Source organism: Bufo gargarizans, chromosome 1, assembly GCF_014858855.1.
Source record: "Bufo gargarizans isolate SCDJY-AF-19 chromosome 1, ASM1485885v1, whole genome shotgun sequence".
NCBI classification, from domain to species: domain Eukaryota; kingdom Metazoa; phylum Chordata; class Amphibia; order Anura; family Bufonidae; genus Bufo; species Bufo gargarizans.
Genome location: NC_058080.1, coordinates 729,114,135 through 729,130,884, shown reverse-complemented (window position 1 = coordinate 729,130,884; position 16,750 = coordinate 729,114,135). Strand labels below are relative to the sequence as shown.

Sequence of the window (16,750 nt, the reverse complement as noted above, 5' to 3'; positions counted from 1 at the left end):
GGTTAGGGGTCTGACTCCTGGAACATACCTGATCTTCCGAGGAGAACCCTGCAGGCTCTTCATTGTCTACCATGCACAGCACCAACCATTATGTAGTGGCCGTGACTGGCATAGCAAGTTTACTTGAGTGGGACTGCAGAAAGGCCCTGTGACTAATGAGTGGAGCATCAGAGGCCTGAAGAAGGGCCCATAGAGCTCACCTGATCACTGTGGCCCCTTTTAACCAATTGACATAGGTAGGTACCAGGAGTCAGATCCCCACAAATCTGATATTAATCATCTATCCTAAGGATAGGTCATTATTATTCTTTATTTTAAAGCGCCGTTAATTCAATGGCGCTGTACATCCTGCTGGGGTTACACAGAAATAAAAAACACAGTAAACAAGAATCTATTAGCAGACTGGTACAGAGGGGTAGAGGACCCTGCCCGCAAGAGCTTACAATCTATAAGGGAAGGGGAGAACACAGTAGGTGAGGGTATAGGTGCTCATGTGGCTGTGTGGTGGCAAGATGGTGATTGCAGATGGTAGGCTTTTCTTAAAGGTGGGTTTTCAGGTTACTCTTGAAGGTATGGATGTTGGGGGAGAGCCTGATGTATTGCACCTCCATACATCTCCTCCCTATCTCCATCTACCACCCTACTCGTGCTCTCCACAGTGCTGCACCTCCATACATCTCCTCCCTCATCTCCACCTACCACCCTACTCGTGCTCTCCACAGTGCTGCACCTCCATACATCTCCTCCCTCATCTCCACCTACCACCCTACTCGTGCTCTCCGTTCTGTTAGCGACCTAAGATTAATAACCTCCATAATTCGTACCTCTCACTCCCTGTCTTCAAGACTTTTCTCGAGCTGCACCTACTCTCTGGAATACTCTGTCCCGGAATACTAGGTCAACTCACAACTTCTCCTCCTCCAAACGTGCCTTAAAAACACATCTTTTCAGGCAGGCTTATCAAGCTACCTAAACTGACTATTCCCCAACTAAACCTTCCCCCACCAACTCCTCTGGCCTAAACTCGATCTTCTAGTAGTCCCAAACCCGAAGCAGATCGGCCGGCACCACTCCTGTCAGTTCAATAATGACTCGAATCCTACTTATCACAATCAACTACCTTATGTGTCACCCCCAATTCCTCATAGATTGTAAGCTCTTGCGAGCAGGGCCCCGGCTCCCTAGTGTTTCAGTTGCATATTAGCCAGTAACTTTTGTTTTGTACATGAACCCTATGAATTTGTAAAGCGCTGCTGAATATGGTGGCGCTATATAAATAAATTTTATTATTATTATTATTTATTATTGGGGTAGTGAGTTCCAGAGTAGGGGAGAGGCACATGAGAAATCTTGTAGTCGATTGTGTGAGGAACGGATGAGAGGAGAACTGAGGAGGGTCCTGTGAGGATCTGAGATTACGTGCCATCAATATATAAGTTTAAAAAAAATTTTTTTAAAGGGGTTATCCAATACCATAAAATGCTCCCCCATATGCCGGGCCGCTCACAATGAATATACTTACCTGGCTTGCCGCTCGTGGTCCCTGCAACGCCGTGCAGCTTCTCCCTGTGCATGTATGAAAACATCCAGTGTCGGTGGGAGCAGCCAATGGCAGACGGGGACGAGCCTCCTAGTGTCACCTGCGATGCTAGGGAGACTCGTTACCGCCTGCCGTTGGCTGCTCCTCCCCGCACACTTGATGTTTTCATCCGCGCACAGGGAGAAGCAGCTGGGGCCTTGCGGGGAGCCAGGTAAGTATATTCATTGTGAGGGGCCCGGCATATGGGGGAGCATTTTATAGTCTTGGACAACCCCTTTAAAAGTGTTTTTTTAATTTCCACTTGTCTGTAAAAGGTCCCACTCTTTTACCTTCAGTACTTTTTTAGTTGTAGATTTTTGTACTTTTCAGTTAAACTGCTAATTGTTTCTCACTTTGGTTGAAAGACTATTGCAAATTGACATCAGATGAAATCAGCAGTTCTTGTGAATGGAATTTCTTACCAAAAATATGGTTTTAATAAAAAAGAAAATCCTTTTTAGATGGGCCGGGTGATCTATCCAGAAAATAGTTCCAGATGTGCCTGTATAATGACCCCCCTCACATTGCCGTGTTCCAGTCTATGTGCTATGTCTGGTATTAACTACCAACTGCTCAAACTGCAGCTCCATGAAGGCTGTTAACCAAGAAGGGGTTGTCTCATCAGGACACCTCTGTCAAGACATTTGCAGAGGTATCATGATGGCAAAACCACTGTTTTTTTAAATCTGGGGTATACAAAAACACAGGCAAGCCCTAGACAAGGAAGTGTGGATAACAAGTTGCAACAAGAAGAGACCAAATGGATTTATCGTCTCCATTCTTTAGCACCAAATGGTCTAAATGAGGGCTTCACTTTTGCCCCATTCCTATAGAATTACCGTAAACGGCATTTTCAAATCTCACAAGAGATAATGTTTAGAATGATTACATAAAGAGAAGAGGAACTCTAGTATTGAGGGGGGGGGGGGGGGGGGGTTCTTGAAAGAAAGCTATAATAATTTATATTATATAAAAGACTTACCGAGGCAGGTGGGCAAAATCCTTTTGTAGAGGCTCCGGCTGTGGGAGAAGATGAAATACCTGTAAAATAATAAAGGGAAAAAGAAGGCTAAATTAAATGGCAATAACAACAAAAAATATATAATAGTATCTAAATGTATAGGGCACTCCATAGTCATCACCGTGATCAATAAATAAAAGCAAAAGTATAAATAAAATGGATAAAACATATAATAAAGAGGAGAAAGGAAAAATGTAAAAAAGAAAAAGGATGGGCATAGAATTGGGTAGAGGTTTGGATCCAAGCGCTGATGGTAGCAGTGATCTGAGACGACCCTATGAAAAATCCAAAGTGTTGGCGCAAGCGCAGAGGACAATTCAGGCACTGATATTCGGAAGGAGATGAAACAATTTGAAGTGTTAGCGAGATCAATTGGAAAAGTTTCAAAGTGCTGACGCATGCGCGCTGGGCCTTGCCCGGGGCAGACGCAGGAGCTGGTATGAGGGGAAAAAGTTTCAAAGTATTAACGCATGCGCAATGAACCTCACCCAAGCAAGGAAGAATAAGCGCAAGCGCAGAACCAGAGAAAGAGAGCCCAACATTTCCTAAGTATTGGCGCATGCGTGATGCATCACCCTGATGATGTCATCGGTATGGCCAGAGTGACGATGTAAGAGTGCGCCTGTACCCGCAACTGAGTGGTCGGAATGGTGTCCATCACTTGTAGAATATACGGTGATTGGATGGATTGATCCCGCCTACAGAAACCAAAGGGTCAAAAGCCCAGGTACCGCCCCCACAAGCTAACCTGAACGTCATCCCCTGAAGACGCCGAAATACACGGCGAAACATGTAGGGATGCAGGAATAGATTTTAGTTCAGGGATTTAGAGGTAGGGACCCCAAAGTGGGAAATTGTTTCTAGATAGTGTCAGATATAGTGAAATCGCAGAGTTGTGAGACTTGAGGGGTGATTTGATAATTGGCCCTGACAAGTTCAATCTGAACACACATTAGAATATACACCATACATTAAACAGGAGATAGATCCCGAACCTGGAGTTACCAGAGGAATTTTAAGTTAGTTCCCAAGAATTATATGTATTTTAAGGAGTGAATAATAAAGGAAAAATTTTATAACTACTACTAACTACAGAGAGTCTGCAAAAGCCACGCTTAGGTCCGAGTGACCATTAAACTTTTTATGTCTCATCAGGAACACCCCTGCCCATCTGCCCTAGAGGGTGGTACCCGCCTAGGAGTCCGGTGGGCGGTGTTACAGCTATTTCTGAAAGTATGCTCATACAAGGAAAGCTGTCTGTGAAGTAGGAAAGTCCGATGGAGCAAAGATGAAGCAGGGATTCTGTTCAGTACATTACAGTTAACATAAAAACTTACTCTTACACTAATTTATTCCTTACAATACTGAATATTAAAGGGAATCTGTCACCAATTACTTGCAAATAAAGCCATCTGACTATGTAGACGTGTGCTTGGCAGCTAAATCCAATGAACTTTGTCCCCAGTTCAGAGAAATAAGTGATTGTATATAATGCAAATGAGCACCTTGGTGCAAGAAGGGCATCGCCGTTGCACCTAAAGCGCCATTTACTTTCTGTGCTGTACTGCGCAGTACAGATTCCATCTGCCCGGGGAGCTTCAGCCCTGTACTGCACGTGCGCAGATGACAGAGGTGAAAGCACAGGCGCGAGAGTTCAGGGCCAGGGGTCATTGCTTGTACACTGCCTAGCCCTGTCACTTAAAGTGGAAGAGGGGGCGCGGCCAGCACAGAAAGTGAGTGGAGGTTGAGGTGCAAGGGCAACACCCTCTTTGCACCAAGGAGCTAATTTGCATAGTCTTAAATTGTTTATTTCTCAGAATTGGGCCCACTGATCAGGATGGGACAAAGTGCGTTGGATTCTCCGGTCAAGGCTTTATTTAGAGGTATGTGGTGAGAGATTCCCCTTAATCTGCTCAGCTCATCACTGGCCTTCATGGCTTGGGGACCTAAATGTTGCACCTCTGGTCCCACGTTTGGTGCAAAGACTATGAAAAGGCAACTACATTCCCTAGTTTCTTGATTAGGTGGCATTATTTAGGAAACCATCTGGCGGTATTATTTGGGTACCTTATGGCAATATGTGGGAACTGTATTATATGGTAATATTTTCATTGTATAATTTGGGCACTGACTGGTAAGGAGCTCACGTGATTTAAATCCTGAAACATCTTGATTTCTTGCATAATTTTATCATGATTCCTGTTGTCCTAATGGGAGATCTACTGTTATGACAAAAAATATCTGCTGTATCTACGTTGATTAATCTTTTTGTTTGATTTTTTATTTTTTTTATGCAGCCGAGGTGATCAGATATTGGAAGCTGACTCTGTGAGTCTTCGTCATGCGGCGCTGAGTGAGGCATACGCCATATTGAGCGAATGTGGGCCGGGTCCTGTAAGCCTGATCATCATTCGCCACCCAAACCCAAAGGTGAGCCGGCCGGGTCCATTCACTATGGAAGCAATTGTACGATGAAGGATACATGGTGACAAAATGGTGATTGACTGGTATGTCTGCTTTTGCACACCCTTTTTTTTTCTTTCATGGCTTTATTGCCTCTGAAATAAAACCAGAAGAAACTTTCCGAAAGTCTTGATGGCGTATACAGCAAATATGCAGACTCTGTGTGTCTCCATGGTTACAGACGACAAACAAATCTTGTTTGTAGTCTGACCCACAAGTCTGCATAAGAAGGCAGAGTTTCATTAAGCAATCGCTGCATGTACAGTTCTGTAGGTGTGCCGAAGGGAGTAACCTGGGACAGTCAATAGCCCAGGGTCCTCATCCCCACAGAAGACTGGATCTCCTGGAGTGACCTCAGTTTAAAGAGGCTGCCCGGGCTACAGATATTGAAGACCATTCCGTTTTTTAAATGCCCATCTTGACATTCTGTCGGATTATAAGATCCTATGTGATGGATGATCTTCCAGCCTGTAGAAGTTACAGGCTGGAATGTCTCTGATAAGTCATCTTTGATGTGATATACTGGGACCTGTTTAGTCACGTACAGCCATGAGCGATCTTTTCAGTCTGTCTGCCAAAGTATGAAAACTATTTTCCCTGGAGCAAAAACGTATCCCCTATTAGTAGATAAATAAATTCCACTGGAAACACAACTTGATCCATTACATTCAGTCATCACTAATAATAAAGTTCTTACGTCTGTTCATTGGAGACATAGTCATATTTGTTACTCCAAATGAACATCATTGTCAGCTTCCAAATTATCCTAAATTATAAGAGGAATCCTGTAGGTTTGGGAAGTGCAGTGTAATTTTTAATAAGCAAGTCCATTTAATCTTAGCCAACTCTCCCTGAAAGTCTGGGAGACTCCCAGGAGATTTCCTGGATGCCCCACATACTTCCTTCTCCCCATTTCTGTACCTTCCCAACTCCCCGGTGCAAAGTCCTGACAGCAAGTGAGTCAGGAAATTGGGAAACGTCAGGTCTGAGATCTGTAAAAGGGTAGTTGGGGGTCCGGTTTGGCATCTGTAAACAGGTAGAGGTCTGGGGTCTGAAAACAGATAGGTCTGGTCTGGGGTCTGTATGCAGAGTTCAGTCTGGCCTGGGATTTGTATACTTAGGTGGTCTGTATATAGTGGTGGTCTGTGGTCAGTTTTTTTATTTACGTAGTCCGGTGTCCAGTCTGTATTTGTGTAGGGAGTCCAGAGTCCTATTTTTTGTGTGCTGAAAGGGCTCCTGTATACCGTTCGTGAAGCAGATGCTATAGGTTGCGGTATGTCCTATATAAATGGGGACATAAGGAATACATTTTTATTCCCATCTTTGGAATCTCCCTGATGTCTTAGGCCGAGGAGCTACATCCCACATGTAACCATTACTCAGGGTTTCTCAACTCTGGTCCTCGGGACCCACCTACCAATCATCTTTTCAGGATTTCCTTAGTATTGAGCAGCTGATATAACTAGTGTCCATGCATCAGGACTTACCCCAGGTATTCATTCTGTGGGATATTCTCAAATCCTGACCTGTAGGTGGGTCCCGAGGACCAGAGTTAAGAAACCCTGCCTTACATGCTTTGTAATCAAGGTTTTACCCTCTAGTTGCTACACATGATAGGATGTTTATATTGTCCTAAGGCTTCAAAAGGGGTTTGCAAAAAAATATACCTTTTTTCTCTAGCCCCGTGGCTCGATTAGATTAAAATGTGACCTTTGGGACCTGTAAACCTGAGAATGGCTGCATATAGGTACCTAGTTATGATTATATAAAACACAAGCCCTAACAAGCTGGGATCTTGACAACGGCAAGCATTTTATATGAACAGTGTATAAGGAAAGGGCCCATTCTGAGACTGATAGTAGGAGACTGATGAGAGCACTTATATTGTGAGGTCTCTTTAATATGCCGAACGTGTTCCCTTCTGGCTTTCTCACTCAGACACAGAAGCTTCTCATTACTTGTGGCTTTCCTGTAAACAGCCACAATAAAGAACTTAAGCCACAGGATAAGATGTGGAGGATGAAATGATGATGTCCCTGGAGCCGCCTGCTTTATGGCTCGGTTTATTGACCGCGACCTTTGCGTCTGATGTCTTTCTTTTGGGAGAATGCATTGGAAAATAACGCAATGTTACTCCAAAATATGAAAGCTCCGAGACAAGCGGCATCTTTATTTCACTACAACTTGGCGTCTTCTATGAGAGAGCGTATTATTGTGGCTGCACAGATATGAAATAGACCTACATTGTGCTATAGCTATTAAGCTATTGGAGTTATAGGGGCCAATATCTGTGGTGCTACAGGTTACTGATCCAAGTTAATGAGTCCAAAAAGTACAGCAGGTAGGCTCAGTGGTTAGCACTGTTGCAGTGCTTGGGTCCTGGGTTTGAATTCAACCATGGGCAACATTTGAAAGAAGTTTCTGGCTCTCCCCGTGTTTGCATGGGTTTCCTATTTTAGACTATATTTTGGACCTCCCCTTTATGAGCCAAACCGGATCCTGGGGGACTCAAGCCCTTGTATTACATAGATGGCCACTGATCTGAATCTACTAGTGTATTGACCCATCAAATATGTGGTATGTATATGTGGGGGAATGAATATACACTTTATGCTGGAAAATTATTGTTATTCCCCAAGAAGTAAAAAAAAATGGCTGGATCCTACTGATGTTTGTAGAAGGTTCTGGGGCCAAAAGAATACAAGTTACTGCTTTGTCATTCTTCAAGACTTTAACAGTTTTGCCCAAGATCTACTCAGCCTTTGAGAAAATGCACAAACAGTTCAGCCCGAGCACAGCTTGGACAGCAGGCGAAGGGTGTAGGCCTGCTTTAAACCCTAATATCTCCAGCTTGGTAACATCTTGAGATATGGAACTAGTCTTGTTTGAAAGCTGACAGCCCAACAAGCTTAAAACAAGAACAGGATGGCAACATGATCTCCTGTACATCGGGAGAAAAATCTGTCGGGAGTGATAGCTGCTGAAATTGATCTGCTTTCATTCCACACTAGATTTCTAACAGTTATATCTCCGGATGTAGAGAAGATAATGCTGCCATTTTGGTCTTGTTCTGTCAGCTTTCAAACAAGACCAGCCCCATATGTCTAGCTGTTACCATGCCCAAGATATGAAGCGTTAAAGCAGACCCACCCCTTCACCTGGCTGTGGAAAAGGAGAGATGGACATTGGGGGAGGGGACAGGTTGCAGGGAGAAGAGAAAACATATTTTAAAAAAAAATATAAATACATATAAATACAAACATCATAACCATACTGATCCATGGAATAAAGTACGTTGAACACTAAAAATAAATCTCACAAAATAATGTTAAAATTGCAGTTTTTTAAATCTTCCACCTAAAAATGTTAGGGGAAAAATGTTACTGGTCCTTAAAACTTAAATTGGTCATGTCACTCCGGGGATAAAAATGCATTTGTGTCCTAACTACATTTACTTCAGACATAAATTCAACATCTGAAACAACAAAAGAGTGACATTTTTGGGAGGGCTTTTCCAATTTTAATTGGAGACTGTTGATGGGTTTAAAGGCCTTCTCCGCTTTGGACACTCCTTTTTGTTAGAGGTGTTTCTAGATGATATGCTGATCACAAGGTCTCACACTGCTGGCACATCAAGTGATCTGCTGTCATTTGTGGAAGAACCAAGTGTTGATTTCCTCTGCAGCGCCACCACAGGAGAAATGAAGCATTGCACGATTCACATACAAGGAATGGGTTCTTCATGTTCATGGGCATGCTTGGTCCTCCAGATAGAGAGTCTCTCTGTAGGTTTTAAATGGGGAGCCCCTTCTACTAACCTAGAATTTCCTTGTTAGGGTATTTGAAAATGTGTTTTCCGAACCAGATAACTCCTTTCATCTTTGGTCCTTTGGTCCTCCAGAGGTTCACCTTACCTTTATTTTAGTTAGGCGCAATCTCATGTCCAGACAGATTAATAGCTGTAGATCAACCACCACTAATTTTATCGTTGGCGGAAAGATTGCCGGAAACCTTTTACATTTCTTGAGAGATGACTTCACTTAATGTCAATGGAGCCTGAAGTCAACTAAAAGGCCCTGTTTTGACCAAGTGAACAGATCATTCCCAAACATTGCCCCGTGTAAACACGCCCGTCGATCAGCAGACAAAAGAGAGAGTGCTGTCGAACCACGGCTAATATGATCGTTTGTCATCACGGCATTAAGGTTTGCCGGCAGCACATCCCTGTCTCCATAGGTCGATGTGTTTGCCGAAAAACAAGCACTTTTACTGCTGAACATAAAGGTGCGATCGGCGTCATGTTCACATGATATGACTGTTCATTGCTGATCATCGACCCGTATAAAAGGGCCCTAAGACCCACAGATCCTCTAAGAACCATTGACATTGCAGATATTGAAGGCTGAGCATGCAAGGATCCACCCAAAGTACTCAGCAGCTGGATCTCAGGATCTGGCCATGCATGGCCCACATGGAAAACCATTCTGCAAAGTCTGATGTTTCGTGACAATCTTCCCATTGCTCTGTGTCTCGTTGTCTACATAATAATGAAATAAAGATGCAGCAGAAAATGTCTTTCCAGAGCTTGCACTTCTTATTCCTGCAGCTCGCTTTCCAGCTAATATAAACTGGTATTTGCTCAGGAACAATAAAAAACACATGTCCGTCCTTGCTTTTTTTTTTTTTTTTTTTTGCTCTCATGCACATATAGTTTTTTCCAAAATCCTCACAGATGATGATATCCAGGGGACTCGGCTTCATTTCCGTTCAGCAGCCGCTCGTTTTGTGCATAGAGTCATATTCTTGTAAAGACTTTTATGGCTCCAAATCCATCCAGGTGCTTTGAATCTGTAAATGTCATGTAATATACGTGTATTGTAACCCAATGATTTACAGACGTAGTGCCTCACTATGCAAGGAGAGAAGGCCAAAGGGGAACACTGCCCCGGACATGCTGAATACAATAAAAAAAAGGGTTAATTGCAGCTTGAACACTGATGAACACTACAGACTATCCACAAATGTCAGTGACGCTATAGCAGAGAATGCAGGTCAGACACTGAACAAGCAGGGAATGCTGGAGATTTTGGTTCTGAGGCCAGCAGAATACTGAGTGCAGCTCTGGAGTATAATACAGGATGTAACTCAGGATCAGTACAGGATAAGTAATGTAATGTATGTACACAGTGACTGCGCCATCAGAATAGTGAGTACAGCTCTGGAGTATAATACAGGATGTAACTCAGGATCAGTACAGGATAAGTAATGTAATGTATGTACACAGTGACTGCGCCATCAGAATAGTGAGTACAGCTCTGGAGTATAATACAGGATGTAACTCAGGATCAGTACAGGATAAGTAATGTAATGTATGTACACAGTGACTCCACCAGCAGAATAGTGAGTGCAGCTCTGGAGTATAACATAGGATGTAACTCAGGATCAGTAAAGGATAAGTAATGTAATGTATGGACACAGTGACTCAATCAGCAGAATAGTGAGCGCAGCTCTGGAGATAATACAGGATGTAACTCAGGATCAGTAAAGGATAAGTAATGTAATGTATGGACACAGTGACTCAATCAGCAGAATAGTGAGTGCAGCTCTGGAGATAATACAGGATGTAACTCAGGATCAGTACAGGATAAGTAATGTCATGTATGTACACAGTGACTCCACCAGCAGAATTTTGAGTTTAGCTCTGGAGTATAATACAGGATGTAACTTAGGATCAATACAGGATAAGTAATGTAATGTATGGACACAGTGACTCCACCAGCAGAATAGTGAGTACAGCTCTGGAGTATAATACAGGATGTAACTCAGGATAAGTAATGTAATGTATGTACACAGTGACTCCACCAGCAGAATAGTGAGTGCAGCTCTGGAGTATAATACAGGATGTAACTCAGGATCAGTACAGGATAAGTAATGTAATGTATGTACACAGTGACTCCACCAGCAGAATAGTGAGTGCAGCTCTGGAGTATAATACAGGATGTAACTCAGGATCAGTACAGGATAAGTAATGTTATGCAGGTACACTTCGTAATAGCAAATGCAGCTCTGGTGTATAATAAATTAATACATTTGGCACAATTCACTTACCATGTTCTTACAGATTTTGTCCATTTATTTAAAGGGGAAATACACTATAAACAGGACTGCTGTCTTTCTTGCTTTCTCTGTTCTCAGAGGAATGCGCTGTCGCTGTGATTTTGTATTAAGTAGAACAGAGTAGGATGCAGGAAAGAAGAAGCCTTGTCTTACTATGTGAACATTTCTGCCAGTCTATTCCACTGCACAACTTGATGTCTTATTTCTTATTACTTAAAGATGTCGGAACAAGAAATGGATGAAGTCATCACTCGTACCACCCATCGCGAGAGCAGGGACCCCGGGAATTCTCACATCACAGGCAAGTTAATAATCCTAATGAGTTACCGAAAGCACAAAGGATGATCGCTACGGCTTGTAGAGTGAAAAATATTACAACTTTTTAATATTCTTTGTGATTCCGTTTCTTGCTATTTTCTAGATCTTTGGTTGCTGTTCACCCTCAAAAAATGATAACGCACTGATTTTATGGTGTTTTGATGCGTATACCTCCAATGACCAATTGTAATCTGTATTTGAACCTGGCTGGAAGTGTTCAATTTCCCTGCAGCACCACCACAGGGGAAATGAAGTATTACATAGTTCTCATTGAAATCAGTGGAGTGAATGGATATATTAGGCACCTCCATAGAGGAGACGCTCTTTAAAGCTGCTCTCTCACCTGGCTAGTTGATGAATATCCTGAATGAGAAGGTTTATAATCCAGACAACCCCTTAAAACACAAAGTATTCATTTTTTTCCTTTTATTTTTTTATTAATGGCGTTTCATACATTTTATAATATGTTCTTTGATCCAAATTGTTCCCTGTATGTGTGTGAGCGCATCCCATAATTGAATCCTATACAAATAATCTGCAGACACGGACGTTTAAGGTCATTTTATCTTCTTACCTATCGCTATATGCTCAGGCCTCCATTCCAAGAGCCCTTCTCCAACTGTGAAGCCGAAGCAAGGAGATGGACAAGCACCACTCAGCTGGACAATGAAACGTTTCCTGGAGCCGGCTAGTCGGGTGAGAGCACAAATAATTCTCATAGACAGGTTACAGGGCCCACAACCACTAAGCTCTCATACACACTAGTGCTTTTCTTTATTCTTCTGATGTATTTTTGAAAAAAAATAAAAACTAGGAATATAATAGAAGCTTAAACTTTTTGCAGGGTCAGTCTGACACAGCGGAGTCTCCTTTTCTAGGTTCTCAGTTCATAGTGGGGCTCCTAGAGAAGCTCCAGTTTACCGCAGTGGTTCCCAATTGGTAAATTTAATTAAGGCTTCATTTCTATAAGGGCAATGTGATGTTGAATGACACAGAAGGGAAGGAAGCACCAAAAGACTGGATGAAGTAGGTTTAGACGGGTACTACATTCATCAGACAGGGTGTATAATAAACTGGGACTCCCATTGAGACTCTGGTTATGGGTCAGGACTGATGGAAGCTTGTGCATTTCTGCTGGCGTGGCACTTTAAAGAGGTATTCCCTTATTAGAATGTAAAAACATATTACAGGGATGTTCCAGAGGATTTTGACCAGTAGGGTGTGACCTCTGGGGCCCCACCGATCCAGAAAACGATGAAACTGAGGCCTCTTAGGCTGCAACACAGCCACATGACATGGCATCTGTTTAAAACTGAAACGGCGCCGATGGACCCAACTGACTTATAACTGGGTCGGGAGATCCCTCAGGTCTCCGTTATTTTGATGGTAGCCAGTACATATAGATGACCTATACTCAGCCTAGGTCAGTGATGGCGAACCTATGGCACGGGTGCCAGAGGCGGCACTCAGAGCCCTCTCTGTGGGCACCCGCGCCTTGGAAAAAGTCTATGGCGTACCAATATGCTTTAGACTTTTCCTGCCATTCATCAGCACAGGACGCACTATGAACAGCACAGGCAGCGCATTGTATGTAGGCTATTAACCCCTTAGCGCAGAACGCCGTACATGTACGGCGGGGGATGCATTGCCAGAATGCATTCCGCCTTACATGTACGGCAGGATGATCGGGCGGGCACCGGAGCGGTGCGCACCCGATCACTGCAGGGGTCCGGCAGTCCCTGGTAGCCGGGCCCCTGCTGTATCCGCCGGCATCGCTGTTTACAGCGATGCCGGCGGATTAACCCTTTCTATGCCGCGGTCCGCGCGGACCGCGACATAGAAGTTGTTTGCGGCAGGTGAGTGATCGCATCGAGTCCCCGCGCTGCTGTGGCGGGGACCCGATGCGTGACAAGGCAGCCCGATGCCGTGCAGAGGCTGCCCAATGCCCTGCACGGCATCAGGAACTGCCTTCTACGGGAGCCGAGGAGATCCAGCCTCAGGCTGGGTCTCCTAGGCAACCAGTTAGTGTATGACTCAGTGTCATACACTAACAGGCAATGCATTACAATACAGATGTATTGTAATGCATTGCAGAGGGGATCAGAGTGGGATAGAAATAAAGTTTTAAAAAAAAGTTAAAAAAAAAAGTGTTTGGAATAAAAAAATAAAGTTTCAAGTAAAAAAAAAAAAAAAAAAAAGCCCCATTCCCCTGATTTTCTAATAAAAAATTGAAAAAAAAAGAAAAAACACACATATTAGGTATCGCTGCGTCCGTAACGAACGGCTCTATAAATATATTACATGATCCACCCCATCCGATAGGCACCATAAAAAATAAAAAATAAAAACTGTGTATAAAAAAGCCATTTTTGTCAACTTACATCACTAAAAGTGCAACACCAAGCGATCAAAACGGCGTATGCCCCCCAAAATAGTACCAATCTAACCGTCACCTCATCCCACAAAAAATGAGCCCCTACATAGTACAATCGCCCAAAAACTGAAAAAACTATGGCTCTCAGACTATGAAGACACTAAAACATTATTATTTTTTTTCAAAAATGAAATCATTGTGTAAAACTTAAATAAATAAAAAAAATATTTATATATTGGGTATTGACGCGTCCGTATTAACCTTCTCTATAAAAATATCACATGACCTAATCCCTCAGGTGAATACCGTAAAAATAAAAAATAAAAAACGGTGTAAAAAAAGCCATTTTTTGTCATCTTACATCACAAAAAGTGTAGTAGCAAGCGATCAAAAAGTCATACGCACCCCAAAATAGTGCCAATCAAACCGCCATCTCATCCCGCAAAAATCATACCCTACCCAAGATAATCGCCCAAAAACTGAAAAAACTATGGCTCTCAGACTATGGAGACACTAAAACATGATTTTTTTTGTTTCAAAAATGAAATCATTGTGTAAAACTGACATAAATAAAAAAAAAGTATATATATTAGGTATCACTGCGTCCGTAATAACCTGCTCTATAACAATATCACATGATCTAACCCCTCAGGTGAATACCGTAAAAAATAAAAAATAAAAACTGTGTAAAAAAAGCCATTTTTTGTCACCTTAGATCACAAAAAGTGTAATAGCAAGCGATCAAAAAGTCATACTGCACCCCAAAATAGTGCCAATCAAACCGTAATCTTATCCCGCAAAAAATGAGACCCTACCTAAGATAATCGCCCAAAAACTGAAAAAACAATGGCTCTCAGTCTATGGAGACACTAAAACATGATTTTTTTTGTTTCAAAAATGAAATCATTGTGTAAAACTGACATAAATAAAAAAAAAGTATATATATTAGGTATCACTGCGTCCGTAATAACCTGCTCTATAAAAATATCACATGATCTAACCCCTCAGGTGAATACCGTAAAATATAAAAATAAAAACGGTGTAAAAAAAGCCATTTTTTTGTCACCTTAGATCACAAAAAGTGTAATAGCAAGCGATCAAAAAGTCATACGCACCCCAAAATAGTGCCAATCAAACAGTCATCTCATCCCGAAAAAAATGAGCCCCTACACAAGACAGTCGCCCAAAAAATAAATAAAACTATGGCTTTCAGAATGTGGAGACACTAAAGAATCATTTTTTTTTTTCAAATGCTTTGTTATGTAAAACTGAAACAAACAACCAAAAAAAGTTGTCATATTTGGTATTGTCGCGTCCGTGACAACCTGCTCTATAAAAGTACCACATGATCTAACCTGTCAGATGAATGTTGTAAATAACAAAAAATAAAAATGGTGCCAACACAGCAATTTTTTGTTACTTTGCCTCACAAAAAGTGTAATATAGAGCAACCAAAAATCATATGTACCCTAAAATAGTACCAACAAAACTGCCACCCTATCCCGTAGTTTCTAAAATGGGGTCACTTTTTTGGAGTTTCTACTCTAGGGGTGCATCAGGGGGGCTTCAAATGGGACATAGTGTAAATAAACCAGTCCAGCAAAATCTGCCTTCTAAAAGCCACACGCCGCACCTTTCCCTCTACGCCCTACTGTGTGCCCGTACAGTAGTTTACGGCCACATATGGGGTGTTTCTGCAAACGACAGAATCTGGGCAATAAATATAGACTTTTGTTTGGCTGTTAACCCTTGCTTTGTTACTGGAAAAAATGGAGTAAATAATAAATTTGGCAAAAAATTTAAATTCTCGAATTTCATCTCCATTTGCCAATAACTCTTGTGGAACACCTAAAGGGTTAACAAAGTTTGGAAAACCAGTTTTGAATACCTTGAGGGGTGTAGTTTCTTAGATGGGGTCACTTTTATGGAGTTTCTACTCTAGGGGGGCTTCAAATGGGACATGGTGTAAATAAACCAGTCCAGCAAAATCTGCCTTCTAAAAGCCACACGCCGCACCTTTCCCTCTACGCCCTACCGTGTGCCCGTACAGTAGTTTACGGCTACATATGGGGTGTTTCTGCAAACTACAGAATCTGGGCAATAAATATAGACTTTTGTTTGGCTGTTAACCCTTGCTTTGTTACTGGAAAAAATGGAGCAAATAATAAATTTGGCAAAAAATGTAAATTCTCGAATTTCATCTCCATTTGCCAATAACTGTTGTGGAACACCTAAAGGGTTAACAAAGTTTGTAAAACCAGTTTTGAATGCCTTGAGGGGTGTAGTTTCTTAGATGGGGTCACTTTTATGGAGTTTCTACTCTAGGGGTGCATCAGGGGGGCTTCAAATGGGACATGGTGTAAATAAATTAGTCCAGCAAAATCTGCTTTCCAAAAACCACACGGCACACCTTTCCTTCTACGCCCTACCGTGTGTCCGTACAGTAGTTTACGGCCACATGTGGGGTGTTTCTGCAAACTACAGAATCAGGGCAACCCATATTGAGTTTTGTTTGGCTGTTAACCCTTACTTTATTGCTGTAAAAAATGGGTTAAAATTGAAAATTTTCCAAAAAATAGAAATTTCTAAATTGTTTCTCCATCTGCCATTAACTCTTGTGGAACACCTACAGGGTTAACAAAGTTTGTAAACCCAGTTTTGAATACCTTGAGGGGTGTACTTTCTTAGATGGAGTCACTTTTTTGCAATTTCTATTCTAGGGGTACAAGGGGGGGCTTGTAATGGAACATGGTATAAACAAAACCAGTCCTGCAAAATCTGCCTTGCAAAACCCATATGGTGTTCCCCTCCTTCTATGTCCTCCCGTTCGGCCAAACAGTAGTTTACGACCACATATGGGGTATTTCTGCAAACTACA

General features: G+C 42.2%; 1 protein-coding gene across 4 annotated transcripts in view; it reads left to right on the top strand.

The window, feature by feature from the left end:
- Nucleotides 1–16,750, top strand: part of PDZD2 (PDZ domain containing 2) — a 287,308-nt gene that overhangs the window by 222,835 nt on the left and 47,723 nt on the right. For all 4 annotated transcript variants that reach the window (XM_044276397.1, XM_044276399.1, XM_044276400.1 and 1 more), the window contains 3 exons: nucleotides 4,898–5,030; nucleotides 11,400–11,481; nucleotides 12,091–12,194. In XM_044276397.1, coding sequence (XP_044132332.1) covers nucleotides 4,898–5,030; nucleotides 11,400–11,481; nucleotides 12,091–12,194 — 319 coding nt within the window. The remainder of the gene's footprint in view (nucleotides 1–4,897; nucleotides 5,031–11,399; nucleotides 11,482–12,090; nucleotides 12,195–16,750) is intronic.